The 18,492-nt window shown below is 46.7% G+C and overlaps 1 protein-coding gene across 1 annotated transcript in view; it reads left to right on the forward strand.

Moving 5' to 3' along the window:
* The window catches only part of LOC130112316 (von Willebrand factor A domain-containing protein 7-like), a 56,883-nt gene extending 46,441 nt beyond the window's left edge, over positions 1–10,442 (forward strand). Inside the window, exons 16-17 of the mRNA XM_056279646.1 lie at positions 5,644–5,958; positions 9,960–10,442. Coding sequence (XP_056135621.1) covers positions 5,644–5,958; positions 9,960–10,442 — 798 coding nt within the window. The remainder of the gene's footprint in view (positions 1–5,643; positions 5,959–9,959) is intronic.
* The last annotated feature ends 8,050 nt before the right edge of the window (positions 10,443–18,492 follow it).

Consider the following 18,492-nt stretch of genomic DNA (forward strand, 5'->3'; position numbering starts at 1 on the left):
GGATGTCACGGACAAACGGATGGAAGATGTCACAGATCAAGTTGGTTCTCTCCAGAGCAAGGTGGAGAAGCTGGAGAAGGAGAATCGTGAGCTTCGTGACAGATGCAACGAACTTGATGCATACAAAAGGAGATGGAATTTAAGGGTCGCTGATATCCGGAGAGAAGATCATCACCGCCCTGTTCAGCAAAGCGTCACCTGATTTTGCAGACCAGCTCGTCTCCTCGGTGGACATCGCTCACAGGCTTGGTCCCTGGTCTGGAGACGCACGATCCCCCCGACGCATATTGTGCAATTTACATCTCACACCCACAGGGACAAGTTCCGGAGAGATGCCAGGACATGTGCTCTGCTGAAACAACAACAGATAAGGCTCTTCGAAGATCTCCCACAAGACACCAAAGGTGCCAGGAGTAAACTGGCCTTTAGTCGACAAAGCAAGGAGGGGGGGGGGAGGCTGACTTTTGATGCTCCTTTGCTATTACTGAAGGTGAAGGAATCACAGTGAAAGACGTTTAATCAAGTCAACTTGTGTTTCTGGGGTCTCAGGCTGTAACAGGTAAAACCTTTGACCGCTTTGTTGTGTGGTGTTTTTTTTAAGAAAGCACTGAATTACCTCTTTTTAAAATGGGAAAGGTTGTGTGACTACTACTGCGGTTCATTAAACGGTTTTAAACCCATTCTTTGAGTGTACAAGTGCTGATACGCTGTTCCTCCACTACTAGATGGGCTGAGTTTAGAACTCGTTTTATTTTGTTCTTTTGGACTTGTATACTTGACGCCTTTAGTCAGTCTTAAGGAATGTTTACATTTCTCACAGTCTGAAGTATAGTTACGTCAATAAGTTAAGCAGGATAACGGATTGGGTGATATTTAAATGCTTGTAATATAATAATAATAATAGTAATAATAATAATAATACATTTTATTCATGGGCGCCTTTCAGAGCAGCAAAGGACACCTTACAGAAGACAGTAAAAAACCAGCAGCACTGTATCAGACAGCATAAAATCAAAACACAGCAGGGTAGACGATAAAAAGTTAACACAACAGATAAGTATAAAATCGTCATCTACACAAAACTCAGTGAAGCGTGGATCAGACTGAATATGCCGGTTTGAAAAGGTGCCTTTTGAGCAAGGATGGGAAGGTTGAAAGAGAGTCAGTGTTGAGATGGGATGTGAAGGTTGAAAGAGAGTCAGTGTTGAGATGGGATGTGAAGGTTGAAAGAGAGTCAGTGTTGAGATGGGATGCGAAGGTTGAAAGAGAGTCAGTGTTGAGATGGGATGTGAAGGTTGAAAGAGAGTCAGTGTTGAGATGGGATGTGAAGGTTGAAAGAGAGTCAGTGTTGAGATGGGATGTGAAGGTTGAAAGAGAGTCAGTGTTGAGATGGGATGTGAAGGTTGAAAGAGAGTCAGTGTTGAGATGGGATGTGAAGGTTGAAAGAGAGTCAGTGTTGAGATGGGATGCGAAGGTTGAAAGAGAGTCAGTGTTGAGATGGGATGTGAAGGTTGAAAGAGAGTCAGTGTTGAGATGGGATGTGAAGGTTGAAAGAGAGTCAGTGTTGAGATGGGATGTGAAGGTTGAAAGAGAGTCAGTGTTGAGATGGGATGTGAAGGTTGAAAGAGAGTCAGTGTTGAGATGGGATGCGAAGGTTGAAAGAGAGTCAGTGTTGAGATGGGATGTGAAGGTTGAAAGAGAGTCAGTGTTGAGATGGGATGTGAAGGTTGAAAGAGAGTCAGTGTTGAGATGGGATGCGAAGGTTGAAAGAGAGTCAGTGTTGAGATGGGATGCGAAGGTTGAAAGAGAGTCAGTGTTGAGATGGGATGTGAAGGTTGAAAGAGAGTCAGTGTTGAGATGGGATGTGAAGGTTGAAAGAGAGTCAGTGTTGAGATGGGATGGGAAGGTTGAAAGAGAGTCAGTGTTGCGATGGGATGCGAAGGTTGAAAGAGAGTCAGTGTTGAGATGGGATGTGAAGGTTGAAAGAGAGTCAGTGTTGAGATGGGTGTGAAGGTTGAACGAGAGTCAGTGTTGAGATGGGATGCGAAGGTTGAAAGAGAGTCAGTGTTGAGATGGGATGTGAAGGTTGAAAGAGAGTCAGTGTTGAGATGGGATGTGAAGGTTGAAAGAGAGTCAGTGTTGAGATGGGATGTGAAGGTTGAAAGAGAGTCAGTGTTGAGATGGGATGTGAAGGTTGAAAGAGAGTCAGTGTTGAGATGGGATGTGAAGGTTGAAAGAGAGTCAGTGTTGAGATGGGATGTGAAGGTTGAAAGAGAGTCAGTGTTGAGATGGGATGCGAAGGTTGAAAGAGAGTCAGTGTTGAGATGGGATGCGAAGGTTGAAAGAGAGTCAGTGTTGAGATGGGATGTGAAGGTTGAAAGAGAGTCAGTGTTGAGATGGGATGTGAAGGTTGAAAGAGAGTCAGTGTTGAGATGGGATGGGAAGGTTGAAAGAGAGTCAGTGTTGCGATGGGATGCGAAGGTTGAAAGAGAGTCAGTGTTGAGATGGGATGTGAAGGTTGAAAGAGAGTCAGTGTTGAGATGGGTGTGAAGGTTGAACGAGAGTCAGTGTTGAGATGGGATGCGAAGGTTGAAAGAGAGTCAGTGTTGAGATGGGATGTGAAGGTTGAAAGAGAGTCAGTGTTGAGATGGGATGTGAAGGTTGAAAGAGAGTCAGTGTTGAGATGGGATGTGAAGGTTGAAAGAGAGTCAGTGTTGAGATGGGATGTGAAGGTTGAAAGAGAGTCAGTGTTGAGATGGGATGTGAAGGTTGAAAGAGAGTCAGTGTTGAGATGGGATGTGAAGGTTGAAAGAGTCAGTGTTGAGAATGTCTTGTGGGACAGTTCCATAGGCGGGGGGCAGAACGACCTAATGAGACTATTACTGCACTTGCATTCTTGTTGCTGAGTTATGCACCGTATTTACCTTTTCATTCTAGTTAAGAAAATAACTAGTTGTCTGGTATAGGATTTTGTTCTGTGTTTAAATGCCACATATGTCTTTGTCTCTAATATCCGTCAATGCCAGCGGTCTTAAAAATGTCCAACGTAAAGCTTTGGTCCTGTTTGCAAAAAAACTCAAATTTGATTTTTGCTTTTTTTCAAGAACGCCACTCAACTGACAAAGGAACTAACTTCTGGAGATCGCAATGGCGAAATGATGTATGGTTAGCCCATTGATCGGCACATTCAGCTGGGGTAGCTATGTTAAAGAATAGATTTGCTGGGCATATTTTAGGTTGTGAAAAGGACACTTTGGGTCACTTTTGCTTAATGTTAATCTCTCTAAACCAGATAAGTCTTCATAATCAACATATATGGATACATCTCATGTAGAGAATAACAAGTTTTTTGAAAACCTGGAAGAGAACAAGAAAGTGCCCTGCCCTTGGGCTTTACTTAATGTAACTGGACAATACGATGGACCACCTAGGAATTCTGGACCTTCTAACTCATATTTAAAACGTTTTATGGAAAAAATTGACATAGTAGATATTTGGAGAGAAATTTTTCCTCAAGACCATCAATACACGTGGTGTAATAAAGACCTCTTGCGACAGTCAAGGATAGATTTTTTTTTTGGTTTTTTGGCTAATTTCTAGATGCCTGGCTGATGGGAAATTGTCTGTTACTATTAACTCCACTCCATTCACCGATCACACAACTATAATGTGAACAAATGTGAATTAATGCCTATCAAGACAAGTGAAATGTAATCTATATGTGGTATTGCAGTTAAGAATCAAGTTACATATTTGGGTGTAAATATCACAAAAGATGAATCTGTAAGACGTTCTTTGAATTTTGAGCCTATCATTGAAAAGACAAGGAACATTTGTAACGTGGTTACAAAGAGATTTGTCATTAAGAGGGAGATGTCTTCTCTCAAAAGCTGAAGGCACTGCAAGACTAACCTGTGTTCCTCTCTCCCTATCTGTTGAGAAGGCAACTGTAAAAAACACTTAACCTTTGGTTTAATTTTCTATGGAAGAACAAGGCACATTTTGCAAAAAATGTGTAACTTGTGGAGGATTAAACTGTTGGGATTGTACACCATTAAACGATACATTTAAGATTAACTGGGTGAGGACTCAGCCTACCGGCGGTGAGCCACCGGGACACCCCTGAAAACTGGTTTAACAATAATATTAGGTTGGTGGGTCAACTGCTCAACTCAGAAGGTCACTTGCTGAATTATTCTGAATTTTTATTGAAATTTCAAATACCAGTACCTCCGAAGGAATATGCAACTGTTTTCGATGCCCTGCCTTTGACCTCTGGCTTTGAATGGAATGAAGCAGCATTAGATGCAAGGAAAAGATGCAAGTAAGGGAAACATGGATGCAATTAGGAGACTTGAGATGTACCCTCCATCTCTGGAGGCAGTGAAACTGAGTTTTTCCGGCCACTAAGTGACACATCGTGACGTCAGTTGGCGGCCAGAAAAACTAAAGCCCAGTGTGGTTTCTAATACTCTAATCTATTGTAAAGACTATGTTTAAAGAAACACATCCTCATTCTCTCAACTAAGCTGCATTTCCAGTGGTGGAAATGAAGTCTCACAACACTAACGCAGGATTTTTATGGATGTCGGTCGAGAGGCGTACGTGCAATGCATTGTGGTATGTGCAGGTGTTGTGGGAAAGACTCTGGGCAGGACGTCGACTTCTCCGTCAACGTAGTACACAGTGAGGACTTTATTGCTTTAGTCGACTACATAACTCATCAGTACTGATTGCACATACACAAAACCATCTGTGACTGTTTGTTTGCTTGTTTTATTATGGCCTAAAATGCTTTTGCTAGCTTTCCCTGTTTGCTGCTGTTTATTTTGGTTCCCACTCAATGGGTCTAGCAGTCAGATCTCTGACCATGGGAGACACAGAACAAGGTAATATCCATGCATCGGTATCATTATTGGTGAGTAAATCATAACACCTGATGTCAGTAAATCCAAAGTATCATTTTCAGTTAGGTTAACATTGTTGTCAATATGTGTTTTCCAACAACCAGGAATCTTATGTTCACGTGTTATGAGATACAACTCGTCATTCGTCCTCTATTCTTAAACCCAGGCTAATGGTGGGAACACTACTATAGTTAATAAGTCCCCAGTTAATACGATGTATAATACAGATAAAGGTTTACATAGATTTAGGTTGACAAGCTCTTTTCTTTTTACCAATCCTCAAGACTTCCTTCTCCCTTCAACTCAGCCTCAAAGTACAATGTGGGTATTGCCACTCTTCCCTTTACCCCAAACACCTCACTCGCTGCATCCAGCCGAGGAGGCCTTCAGGCTTAGTCCACCCCGGCTAGAAGAGAGATAACCACAATCTCTCTCTCTCTCTCTCTCTCTCTCTCTCTCTCTCTCTCTCTCTCTCTCTCTCTCTCTCTCTCTCGCTCTCTCTCTCTCTCTCTCTCTCTCTCTCTCTCTCTCTCTCTCTCTCTCTCGCTTTCTCTCTCTCGCTCTCTCTCTCTTTTTTTGTGTTCACCTCTTGTCTTTGAGTTACCTTTCTTCACACTTATTCTTCTTCTTGAATGCAGCAAGTCACCGTTGTATGTAACTCAGCTAATAACGGGTTTTGTCTCTTCTTCTCCTTTCTCCTCCTCTTCTATCATTCCTTGCTGTTTTTCATTTTCAGGTCCAAGACAACAGCACAACAATAGAGCCAGGCTCCACCATCTATGTCACTTTCACTGTCACGATTACTGCTGATGGAATCGTCAATGACACTGCAAGTGGGATATTCACGATTCAGGCCACCAATGATCAAAACTACGGCTCCACTATGCCCACCACCGTCTCCATAGCGGAAGGCAAAGCCAACGGCACTATAACATTGACGGCTCCGTCCACTGCAGCATCCGGAACAGTTGTGACCCTTACCATTGAGGCAAAAAATCAGGCTGGAGGTGACTCCAACTATGCCATCCGCAGACTCTTTGTGGACTCCAAGGTATTCTCCAAATAGGTTTGAAGAAGGACAGGATGGGGTTAAAAAAAGGAGGTTGGATAAAAGAGTTCTCCAAAGGAGTTGAATCAAGTGCAACTGGACTTGGTATATATCCGTGAAGACGTTTCGCCTCTCATCCAAGACGCGAAACGTCTTCACGTCACTAACGACTCCAACGACTCTCATGACCACTGAAGAATGAAGTGGAAACTAACACCCCCAACGGCCGTCGCTGCTAAACAAATGCAAATCAATAGCTCCGATAATGACGGGTGCGGCCAAACATCGGAGCACAAAAGAGCCACTCACATCTATGGCTCTGTTAGCGACGGGCGTTGGTAAACATCGGGACACAAAGAGCCATGGACATCAATAGCTCTGACAACGACTCCAAGAGGATAAATGCTGAGTCTCATCAGCAGCCAGGCAGACTAGCTTGGTCTAGACAGACTAGCTTGGTCTAGACAGACTAGCTTGGTCTAGACAGAAAGGCAGAACTGAGGAAGCCTCTTGGATGAGAGGCGAAACGTCTTCACGGATATATACCAAGTCCAGTTGCACTTGATTCAACTCCTTTGGAGAACCATGACGACCTGGATGAATGAGAACATTCACAGACACGATAAAAGAGTTTTGAATAAAACATGTATGGGGCTGAATTCATTTACTTCTCGCTGCTCCCGCTAGGGGGCGCCACAGTGGATCATCCGTTTCCATCTCTTCCTGTCCTCTGCATCTTCCTCTGTCACACCAGCCACCTGCATGTCCTCCCTCACCACATCCATAAACCTCCTCTTCGGCCTTCCTCTTCTCCTCTTCCCTGGCAGCTCCATATTCAGCATCCTTCTCCCAGTATACCCAGCATCTCTCCTCCACACATGTCCACACCATCTCAATCTTGTCTCTCTTGCTTTGTCTCCAAACCGTCCAACCTGAGCTGTCCCTCTAATATACTCGTTCCTGATCCTGTCCTTCTTCATCACTCCCAGTGAAAATCTCATCATCTTCACCTCTGCCACCTCCAGCTCCACCTCCTGTCTTTTCATCAGGGCCACTGTCTCCAAACCATACAACATAGCTGGTCTCACTACCATCTTGTAAACCTCCCCTTTAACTCTTGCTGGTACCCTAGTGTCACAAATCACTCCTGACCCACTCCACCCTGCCTGCACTCCCCGTTACTTTGTACAGTTGACCCCAAGTGTTTAAACTCATATGCCTTCATCACCTCCACTCCTTGCATCCTCGCCATTCCACTGTCCTCCCTCTCACTCACGCATAGGTATTCCGTCTTGTTCCTACTGACTTTCATTCCTCTTCTCTCCAGTGCATACCTCCACCTCTCCAGGCTCTCCTCCACCTGCACCCTACTCTCACTACAGATCACAATGTCATCCGCGAACATCATCATCCATGGAGACTCCTGCCTGATCTCGTCCGTCAACCTGTCCATCACCATTGCAAACAAGAGAGGGCTCAGAGCCGATCCTTGATGTAATCCCACCTCCACCTTGAACCCATCTGTCATTCCAACCACACACCTCACCACCATCACACTGCCCTCATACATATCCTGCACCACTCCTACATACTTCTCTGCAACTCCTGACTTCCTCATACAATACCACACCTCCTCTCTCGGCACCCTGTCGTATGCTTTCTCTAAATCTACAAAGACCCAATGTAACTCCTTCTGGCCTTCTCTATACTTCTCAATCAACATTCTCAAAGCAAACATCACATCTGTGGTGCTCTTTCCTGGCATGAAACCATACTGCTGCTGCTGATCACCACCTCTACTCCTCTTAACCTAGCTTCTATTACTCTTTCCCAAATCTTCATGCTGTGGCTGATCAACTTTATACCTCTGTAGTTGCTACAGTTCTGCACATCACCCTTGTTCTTGAAAATCGGTACCAGTATGCTTCTTCTCCACTCCTCAGGCATCCTCTCACTTTCCAAGATTGTGTTAAAGATAGTGTTAAACAAATAATTTTATTTGTACAGCCCATTATCACAAAATTACAGGGGCATCCAGATAGCGTAGCAGTCTATTCTGTAGCCTACCAACATGGGAATTGCCGGTTTCAATCCTCGTGTTACCTCTGGCTTGGTGGGGCGTCCCTACAGAAACAATTGACCGTGTCTGCGGATGGGGAGCCGGATGTGGGTATGTGTCGTGGTCGCTGCACTACCACCTCCTCTGGTCGGTCAGGGTGTCTATTCAGGGGGGAGGGGGAACTGGGGGGAATAGCGTGACCCTCCCATGCAGTATGTCCCCCTGGCGAAACACCCATCCATCCATCCATCCATTATCCAAAACGCTTGTCCTGCTCTCAGGGTGGCGGGGATGCTGGAGCCTATCCCAGCAGTTATTGGGTAGCAGGCGGGGAGACACCCTGCACAGGCCGCCAGGCCATCACAGTACACACCGTATTTTACCAAAAACAGTGGAAGCTCAGTAACTCTCATAAAATTCACCAAAACTCACTAAAGTGCATCAAACATGTTAGACGGTGCCTGTCTTAACTCCTGCCTGAGCTCCACACAAGTCTTCCTCCTTTAACTTCCACCATTTGATCCTTGGCTCTGCCTCCACTCTCTTCCTCTTCTTGATCTCCAAAATCATCCTACAGAACATCATCCGATGCTGCTTGGCTACGTTCCTGTCACCACCTTGCAGTCTCCAATCTCTTTCAGATTGCACTTCCTGTGTAAGATAAAGTCCAACTGTGTGCACCTTCCTCCACTCTTGTACGTCACCCTGTGTTCCTCCCTCTTCTTGAAATATGTATTCACCACAGCCATTTCCATCCTCTTCGCAAAATCTACCACCATCTGTCCTTCCACATTTTTCTTGTTGACTCCATACCTACCCATCACCTCCTCATCACCTCTGTTCCCTTCACCAACATACCCATGTAAGTCTGCTCCAGTCACCACCCTCTCCTCCTTGGGTACCCTCTCCACCATGTCGTCCAACTCACTCCAGAATTCTTCTTTCTCCTCCATCTCACACCCAACTTGCGGGGCATATGCGCTGATAACATTCAGCAATACACCTTTGATTTCCAGCTTCATACTCATCACTCTGTCTGACACTCTCTTCACCTCCAGCACGCTCTTGACATACTCCCTCAGAAGTACCCCTACCCCATTACTCCTCCCATTCCAACAGTACTGGTGGTGGTTGTTGCTAATGTGGGTCTCGGACCAATCCCGTATGGAAATCTAATTTATGATCCACATATTTAATTTCGCAAAGGTTTTTCCTCGGGTGACCTTCCTGACACAACCCTCCCCATTTATCCGGGCTTGGGACTGGCACTAAGAATGCACTGGCTTGTGCATGCCCTGTGGCTGGGTTATGTATAGGGCTGAATGATATTGCAAAAATTCAACATTGCGATATTTTTGTTTTATTTGTAATATGTATTGCAATAAAAAGAACTTACATAATTTCATCAGATGTTTGCAGCTTTAAACTTTCAAAGCCCCATTTGGAAAAATGTTGTCACTGGTAATGATTGGGGTGATTTTAGAGGAGGACATAAGGCCGTTGTCCAAGAAGTCACCAAAATACATGATTTGTCATATGTGCTAGAATATTTTTCATTGAGAGTAGTTATAAAAAAGCAGACCTTTGCAGCCCTCCCCAGATTAGCAGAGGGGGTGGGGCAGTGACCGGGAAGGCTCAGAAGTGTGGGGTAATTGGCCAAGTACAATTGGGAAGAAAAGGGGGGGGGGTGGAGCAGACCTTGCTAGAGTTCATTTTCTAGCAAGCAGTGAGAGTCCAAGCCTAACACGACTGATGGGCCCATTTTGCCTGATACTGCTTCCTTTGCAATGTGACTATTGCACACGTGTGTATATTGTGATGTGGATTCTGAAATGATATATTTTTAAGCCCTAATTCAGGTGCCAGCATTTCATTTACTTTCCTTCCATTTTCCTTGTGTGATCTGTGGAATGGCCTATCCCCTTACTCTACTCTCTCCCTCCAGGTGAAAGATGTCACACGCCCGGTGTGCAACGTAGTCTCTACATCAGGAACTTGTCCCTCCTCTTCATCCCGATGTGGCTCAGCCGTGTGGACATTTGTCGCTAATTTGACTGATGGCATCAACGGCACGGGAATTGAAAGGGTCACCCTCCGCAAAGGGAATGGCACTTTAAACACAAGCACGGCAGTCGGCACAGGAAATGAGACTATCCTCCTTGCAACCTACACTGCTTCCTGTTGTTTGCAGAATGTAGAGCTGCTGATTGTGGACAAAGCTGGAAATGCGAGGACATGCGTGGGACAAGCCAAAACCGCTGTGACCTCCTCGGCTGCCCCTGTGACTACCTCGACTGCCCCTGTGACTACCTCGGCTGCCCCTGTGACTACGACAAATGTCACATCTGGTGGGGGGCAAACTATGACGCTGTCACGATGTCTCTGGATCACCGTCATGGCTTCTCTCCTCTGGATGGGAACAGGCTAAACTGTTGGAGAATGGAGAGAGACATATGTAAAGACCTGTAAAATATGATTAATGCACACTGTAGTATATGTAATGTTTTACTCTACTAGTAGTATGTGTAGAGACTAAGCCTACACTTAACGCCCCTGAGGGGTTGCTAGGCAGGCACCTGCTTGACGCCCTTGTAGCCACTTCGCGTTACGTGTGTCTATGAAATCAAGTTCAGACGTGTTTAAGTTAAAACGTTATGATATTTATTACCCGCCACGATGTTTCAGTCCATAATCCATGAAACGTCATACATCCATAAACAGTCCAGTATTCCAAACTCACACTTGTATGGCTTGCCAGCCTAGCGTGGCCTGCAGCAGCAGCGAAGCGGTCAGAAACTGCTCCCCTCCGTCAAGCAACACCTGTCACCTGCATGAACGTCCCCACCTGTATTGCTGTGAGCGCATAGCGATTAGAGTGACACCTAGTGGACCAATTAAGTGCTTACAAGACGAGACCAGATGGCTCCCACAGTATGGGTTCACTGTCCTACATTAGTCTCGTTTCTGCTCCCGTGGGGGGAGGTTTCAACTGGGGTGCATCGACATCCCGAGTGGACGGACTGCGTGGCTGTCCAGGAGCCATGTTCCTAACTGATATGAAATCTTGGCGTACCAATGCGCTCCGTGCTTCTGCGGCGCGGCACCGGCCTGGGGCTGCCGGGGCACCGGCCTGGGGCTGCCGGGGCACCGGCCTGGGGCTGCCGGGGCACCGGCCTGGGGCTGCTGCTGCTGTCCCGGGGAAAGCAACGAGGACAGCCGCTTGTGGGCCTGTGTACACAAATAGACTTTATGCTGGGAAGTCTCCGCCCTCTCTCTCCCAAGGTGTCCACTCGGACTCCCAGATTCCGCCGCCATATCGCAGCCGCAGCGCATTAGCCAATCATGATTGGCTCTTTCAAAAACGCGTTAAATGATTGGCTCATCACGTTCACCTTTCTGCAAAGCATTCTGGTAAATGTAGTAACTGGAGAGAAAAAGTACATATAGTGTGCATTAATCATATTTTACAGGTCCGTACACTTAGATGTAAAATGCCTTTTGTCTTTGTGGAGGGAATTAAATGAACAAAATTAATCCCTGCTGTTTTTTTCCCTCAAATGTGTGACATGGTTTTGGTGGAACATAGTGTAACGTGCATGGATAAGAAGACACGCTGGCCGCTGGCTGGCGAGTCTGACCCTTTAGTCTAGCGGTTAGCGATGCCTCCTGCGGTGCGGGCGGTACAGGTTCGCTTCCCGGCCGCTTCAGTTTCTGTGGTTGCGTTGTCCCCCGAATTCGCTACGTTTTTGGGGAGATGTGTCGGCGCCTTGGGGTACGGAAGACCAGGACCACTCCCCTACACCCTCAAAGTGATGGCCTGGTTGAGCGGTTCAATCGGACCTTGGTCACATTCTGCAACACTTCTGACACCAGTGTGACGTGGTTAAATAATGGACTTCTTAGACGCCCTTTATTTAGTAGTTTGATAAAAGAAGTACACGAAGTGTGATAACCTCGGATGGCGGGATGCGCGCAGGTTAGCACGGAGTAGCAAGTTAGCAAGTGTGAAGCTAGTTAGCATCGAGAGAGGCTATCGGGAAGCTAACGGAACGCTAAGCTAAGCTAACGCTACCTAGGGAGATGGAGCGAAAGAAGAGCAGGTGGCCCACATTCAGCGGACAGGCCGATGAGTATGAACTGTGGGAAGAGCGAACGCTCTGTTGCATGCATGGTGTGGGGCTGAAAACCACCATTCTTACCGAGCCCGTGGGACCTTTGACAGCGGAAGAGCAGGCCCTAGACGAAGAGCGGAACGCGGACGCCTACTGCGCATTGGCGCCTTTATTGGATAGCACGAGCTTGGGACTGATCTTCAGAGAAACGAAGAACAAAGGTAGGGAGAGTCTACGGGTGTTGCGGGAACATTACATTGGTAAGGGCAGACCCCGGATTGTCACTCTGTATGTAACATTGACTGGGCTAAAGAAAGCTGATAATGAGACGATAACCGAATACATTATCCGAGCTGAACAAATCATTACAGCTCTCAAAGGGGCGGGAGAAGCACCGAGTGAGGGACTAATGATGGCCATGGTGATGAGGGGGTTACCCGAGAGATATAAGCCATTCACTCTAATGGTGACACGTGGCGACAGTGAGTTGACATTGGGACAATTTAAGGCCAAATTGAGAAACTTTGAGGCGGCTGAAGATGTAGCTAATGCTACAGCATCGGACGAGACGTCCGAGAGGGTGATGAAGGCCCACGCAGTGCCTAAGAAAAAGCCAGTGAAACGCTGTGAGGGAGATGATGAAAAACGGTGTGCTGGCGATGCGGTGACAAAGGCCATCGGAAAACGGACTGTTCACGCAGCGTGTGGTGCAGCTTCTGCCGGGTCAAGGGTCACACGGACAAAGTGTGCAAGAAGAAGGACTGATGGAGCCAGGTGTGCACGCGAGCAAGGTGGCGGCGGCGGTGGTGGTCACGGAGCAGGTCGAGGTCAGGGACCGGGGAATGCTGCGCAAGAAGAGAACTACATCTTCAGAGTGCAGGCTGGAGAGACCAGCTCAGCGGGACCAAGACGACGGCAGCAGTTCAAACCAGGATTGATTGTGGACTGTGGGGCTTCTTCCCACATAGTCAATGATAAGAAGAAGTTCAAGAGCTTTGACAGCTCGTTCGAGCCAGAGAAACACTGCATGGAGCTGGCGGACGGTAAGCGCACCTTTGGTGTGGTGCAGGGCAGGGGAGATGCTACGGTATGTCTGCTCGACAGTGAGGGGCGAAGGTGTAGAGTGACGCTGCGGAACGCACTATATATTCCATCGTACCCCCAAGAGCTCTTCTCTGTGAAGTCTGCGACAGCACACGGAGCCAGTGTGTTCTTCGAAGAGGGCAGGGATGCCCTGATGTCACCAGATGGTACCAGGTTTGACATTTTTGTACAGGGAAAAATGTACTATTTGCAAACTGAATGTGTTGTTGAAAAGTGCCATGTGAGCCATGATATAGAAACTTGGCATGAGATAATGGGCCACTGCAACTATGACGATATCATAAAGCTACAGGATATCACTGATGGTATGCATATAAAGGGTAAATTGTGTAAACCTGACAAAGAGTGTGCAGTATGCATAGAAGGGAAGTTTACCCAAAACAGGAACAGGAAATCTACAGACAAAGCCAAGACACCACTGGAGTTGGTAAACACTGATTTAGCCGGTCCTGTGGCAAACGAGTCCATTAATGGTTTCAGGTACATGCAATCATTTACAGATGTGTGCACAGGGGCTGTGTGTGTTTATTTCTTAAAAACAAAGAGTGACACAGTGCAAGCGACCGAGAAATTTCTGGCAGATGTAGCTCCGTATGGGACAGTGAAATGCATAAGGTCGGATAACGGAACTGAGTTTACAGGCAAGGAGTTTCAAACCCTGTTGAGACAGAACAAAATAAGACATGAGACGTCCTGCCCATACTCTCCCCATCAAAATGGCGTTGCAGAGAGAGAAGGACGCACACTATTCGAGATGGCAAGGTGTATGCTAATAGATAGTGGTCTACCAAAGAGCCTCTGGCATTATGCTGTACAGGAGGCAGCCCACACCAGAAACAGATGCTTCAACAAGCACACAGGCACTACGCCATACACGGCAATGACAGGAAAAAAGTGCAACATGGCTAGAATGCAAAAGTTCGGGACAGAATGCTATGCTTACCAGCAGGACAAGGGAAAGTTAGATTCTAGATGTGAGAGGGGGCGTTTTGTAGGACACGACAAGAACAGCCCGGCCTACCTAATCTACTACCCTGACCAAGAGAAAGTACAGAAACACAGACTAGTTAAGTTTGTACACAAGGCAACTAGTGAAAATGAGACTCAGACACCAGGTCTGCACCCAGAAGACTGGGTAAGAGAGAGAAAGTCTGTTGAGACAGCTGCAACTCAGCCTAGAGTACAGAAAAATGTACAGACTGACGGTACAGTCAGCACCCGAGGATGATGATGAGGAGCACCCAAGGGTGACGTCACAAGCCTCAGCCAGTGGGAGGTACCCCCAAAGGGAACGCAACCCTCCGAGATACCTGATTGACTATATTCAGGGCGACAGTGATGACAGCTCACTCACTACTATAGATTATGCATACAGGGCAGTGTGCGGTGTCCCTCTGACCTTTAAAGAGGCCATGGAATCGCCAGAGTCAGAAAAGTGGTCCAGGGCAATGGACGAGGAAATGGAGTCTCTAAGAGACAACAAAACATTCACCCTTATGAAATTGCCAGAGGGCAAGAAAACAGTGGGAGGAAGGTGGGTGTATGCGATTAAGCAGAAATTAGACTACTCAGAAGATGCACCAAAAATGTTAGATGTGAAAAAGTACAGAGAGCTGGTCGGGAGTCTAATATACTTAGCTACATTTACACGTCCAGATTTATGTTTTGTTGTGAGCAAGCTATCTCAGCATTTTGCAGAGCCTACTGAAGAGCAATGGGTGACAGTAAAACATGTGTTTCGTTACCTTAAGGGCACCACAGACAAACAGCTCTGTTACAGGAAGAGCGACGAGAAGCTTGGCTTACAGGCATATAGTGATGCCGACTGGGCTTCAGATACTGCGGATAGACGCAGCACATCAGGTTACTGTGTGAGCATGAGCAGGGGAAGTGCACTTATCTCTTGGAAAGCCAAGAAACAAGCTACTGTGGCACTTTCTACGTGCGAGGCGGAGTATATGGCTCTGGCTTGAGCCATCCAGGAATGTATTTATGTTGAACAGTTACAGGGAGGTATTGATTCATATGAATAAATGAGAACAGTGGTTTATGAGGACAACCAGGGGACAATAGCTTTAGCGAAGAACCCGGTGTGTAGGCAACGCTGCAAACATGTGGATATCAAATACCACTTTATAAGGTCTACCATAAGAGAGGAAAGGATGTCATTGGTGTATTGCCCTACAGACGAAATGGTTGCGGATGTAATGACGAAGCCCGCATCCAAGGTAAAACTGAAGACATTTGCTAAGGCAATGTTTGGTGTGTGAAATCTGAGTGGTATGGGTTATACCAAGTTTCTTTTCATTTTGTTCTATGAATATGAAAAGGTATACAGTAAGCACATGATTCATAAGTGGGAGTGTTGAGATATGACACCAGTGTATTTGTATGACTGTGTTACTGTGCCCTATTATTTTGTTTACAGTCAGTGATGACTTTGTTTGTCCACAAGTGGGCGGTGTTGTGCTTGCATGCGCGGATTGATTACGTCACTGAGACGCTGTTCATTTTCTTCTTCTCCCAAAACGACCGAATAAACGGAGGCTGCATTTCCCCTCCAGCAGAAGTTCGGTAGTCAGTACGGTTCTTTATAACGGTTTAATAATCCGCTTCATCTGCGCAGAGATAGACATAAAGTATTAGTCTAGTCTTCTAACACGCTAGAGGCCATGATCAGGACTTGTTTTCTTATGTCATTCAAGGGACATAAGACGGATTTTGGGGAATCACGGTCAGCTAAAGCTGCGTGCTGCTTCATCTGCCGCCACTAGGTGGCGATGCCCCCTGATGTGCACTAACTGCAGCCTGAGGGGTTGTTGACGTTCCGCTGTTGTGCTGGTGAGGAATGACAGGAGACGAACGAGCGTTATTTAGCTTTATTTAGCCACACGTCGCTTTCATCCAACTTCCGGTCCTCGCGATGCTTGTTCTTCTTCTGTTCCCTTACAGCGGTCCCTCTCCGGTCTCCGCCATTCATCTTCTCACGGCGCCGCCCAGTGGCCATGGAATGTAGTGTCACAAAATCAACATCTCCACCATTACTCATGGAAATACTACTATCTGATTATGACTGATCTTAGCCTAAGCGGCCTTAAACCTTGTCCGTCTGTAATGTAACGTTATGAGGCAACTTACTGTTCCATGCTCATAAACATCTGAATACATGAATGAAAATATCTGAAAACATGAGGTGTCAGTAACCAACTTAAATTCTCCACGGTACTTCAAGTAAGCCTTACCTTAAAAGTGCAACTGAAAGTGCGTCATATATAATACTCAAAACACTCTAACGTACTAACTAAAATTCACATTACTGCCACCTCAACTCCAATTCACAATTGCATTGTACTCCATGTCTTTTCCCTTTAGTTGCACTTGTTTTTCATCGGGCAGCAATCCGCCTACACCCTTTACATGTCTTCTTGTTTTAAGCTTCGACCTATGTCATCACATAGTCTTTTGTTCAAGCTGATAGTTGTCTCTCTCTCTCTCTCTCTCTCTCTCTCTCTCTCTGATGAGCTGTTTGTCTTGCTGACGTCTCTGCTGGGCTGAGGTTTTCCTCAGCTGTACCAGCCGCCGTAACGCCTCTGGTTTCTCTGGCCAGAGAGAAGGACATGCTGCATTCCACCTTTTCCCTTTGCTCGGAATGAAGGTGCTCAGCCCAGTCTGTTGCTGCACGGACAAGCGGCCAGTGTCCTGTCTCTCTCCCTTTGCCACGTGGAAAGGCTTGCGTACCCGAACTTCATCACCAGCTGTGGCCTGGGGAGGTTTCGCACCTCTCTTGGCGTCCGTGTGGTGTTTCCTCTTGTCTGCTGCAGGACAGCTCTGGCCCTGGCTGGGTTGTGTTCCCCTCTATCCTTGGGAGGTGGCAGGACATTGCAGTCGTTACAGTTGGATGTAAAGAAGGCGTTTTGAACACGATAAAAATAACATTGAATTCATTGTAAACTTGTTCATCCTATATGGTAAATTTCACATGCATAAATACAGAATAACAAAAATCACCGCCAATTTTTCTGGATTGTTAGGTGGGTTTAGAGTATGTTAAGACTCTGGAACTGTTCTCCCTGTACACGACATCCCTGGGTTCTGTTATTCGCTCGCATGACTTCTCTTACCATTGTTATGCCGATCACACCCAGCTGATCTTGTCCTTCCCTCCCTCTGACACACAAGTAGAGACACACATTGCTGTGTGCTTGACTGACATCTCGGAGTGGATGGCGACACACCACCTGAAGCTCAGTCTGGACAAGACAGAGCTGATGTTCCTCCCGGGGAAAGGTTGTCCACACCGAGACCTGGCCATCACCATGACAACACCGTGGTGGCGCCAACTCGGACTGTGAGGAATCTGGATGTGATCCTGGATGACCAACTGTTGTTTGCTGAAAACACTACATCGGTTGCTCGCTCCTGCAGATTTCTCCTCTATAACATCAGGAGGATTCTCCCATTCCTCACCGACGAGATGGCACAGGTGCTCATCCGGGCTCTGGTCATCTCCCGGCTGGACTACGGCAACTCCCTCCTTGCTGGCGCCCCGGCGTTGGCCATCAGACCTCTGGAGCTTGTTCAGAAAGCTGCAGCTCATCTGGTGTTCAACCACCCTAAGTTCTCCCACACACCTCCCCTTCTCATGTCCCTACGCTGGCTCCCAGGAGCTGCTCACATCCAGTTTAAGACTCTGGTGCTGGCCTACAGGGCAGTGAAAGGAACAGCTCCTTCCTATCTCCAGGCCATGGTCAAGCCCTACACCCCCGCCCGACCACTTCGCTCTGCTGCCTCGGCACGCCCGGTTGCCCCGTCGCTCAGAGGTCCCTGCTGCCGATCGACCCGGTCCCGGCTCGGTTCTGTCCTGGCCCCACAGTGGTGGAATGAACTCCCCACTGATGTCAGGACAGTGGAGTCGCTGCCCATCTTTCAGCGCAGGTTGAAAACTCACCTCTCCAAGAACTACTACCCTGTTACTTGTTCTTAGCACTTATTGTATTCACTCATTTAAAAAAAACAAAAACCTCTTTCTTGCTCTTTTACTTTAGTACTGGTTTTGCCCTTAGATGCTTGTTTAGATGCACTTATGACCTCTGATGGCTAGTAGTTCTCCTGATCTCCTACGTTAAATGAGGCCCTTATTGTCAGTCGCTTTGGATAAAAGCGTCGGCTAAATGACTGGAATGTGATGTTTATGATACAAGTTCTTTCTCCTAGTTTTATGTTCATTACTGTTCATTTTTGTCTTCTTACTTATCTTGTATT

This window comes from Lampris incognitus, chromosome 5 (assembly GCF_029633865.1).
Source record: "Lampris incognitus isolate fLamInc1 chromosome 5, fLamInc1.hap2, whole genome shotgun sequence".
In the NCBI taxonomy this organism is placed as follows: domain Eukaryota; kingdom Metazoa; phylum Chordata; class Actinopteri; order Lampriformes; family Lampridae; genus Lampris; species Lampris incognitus.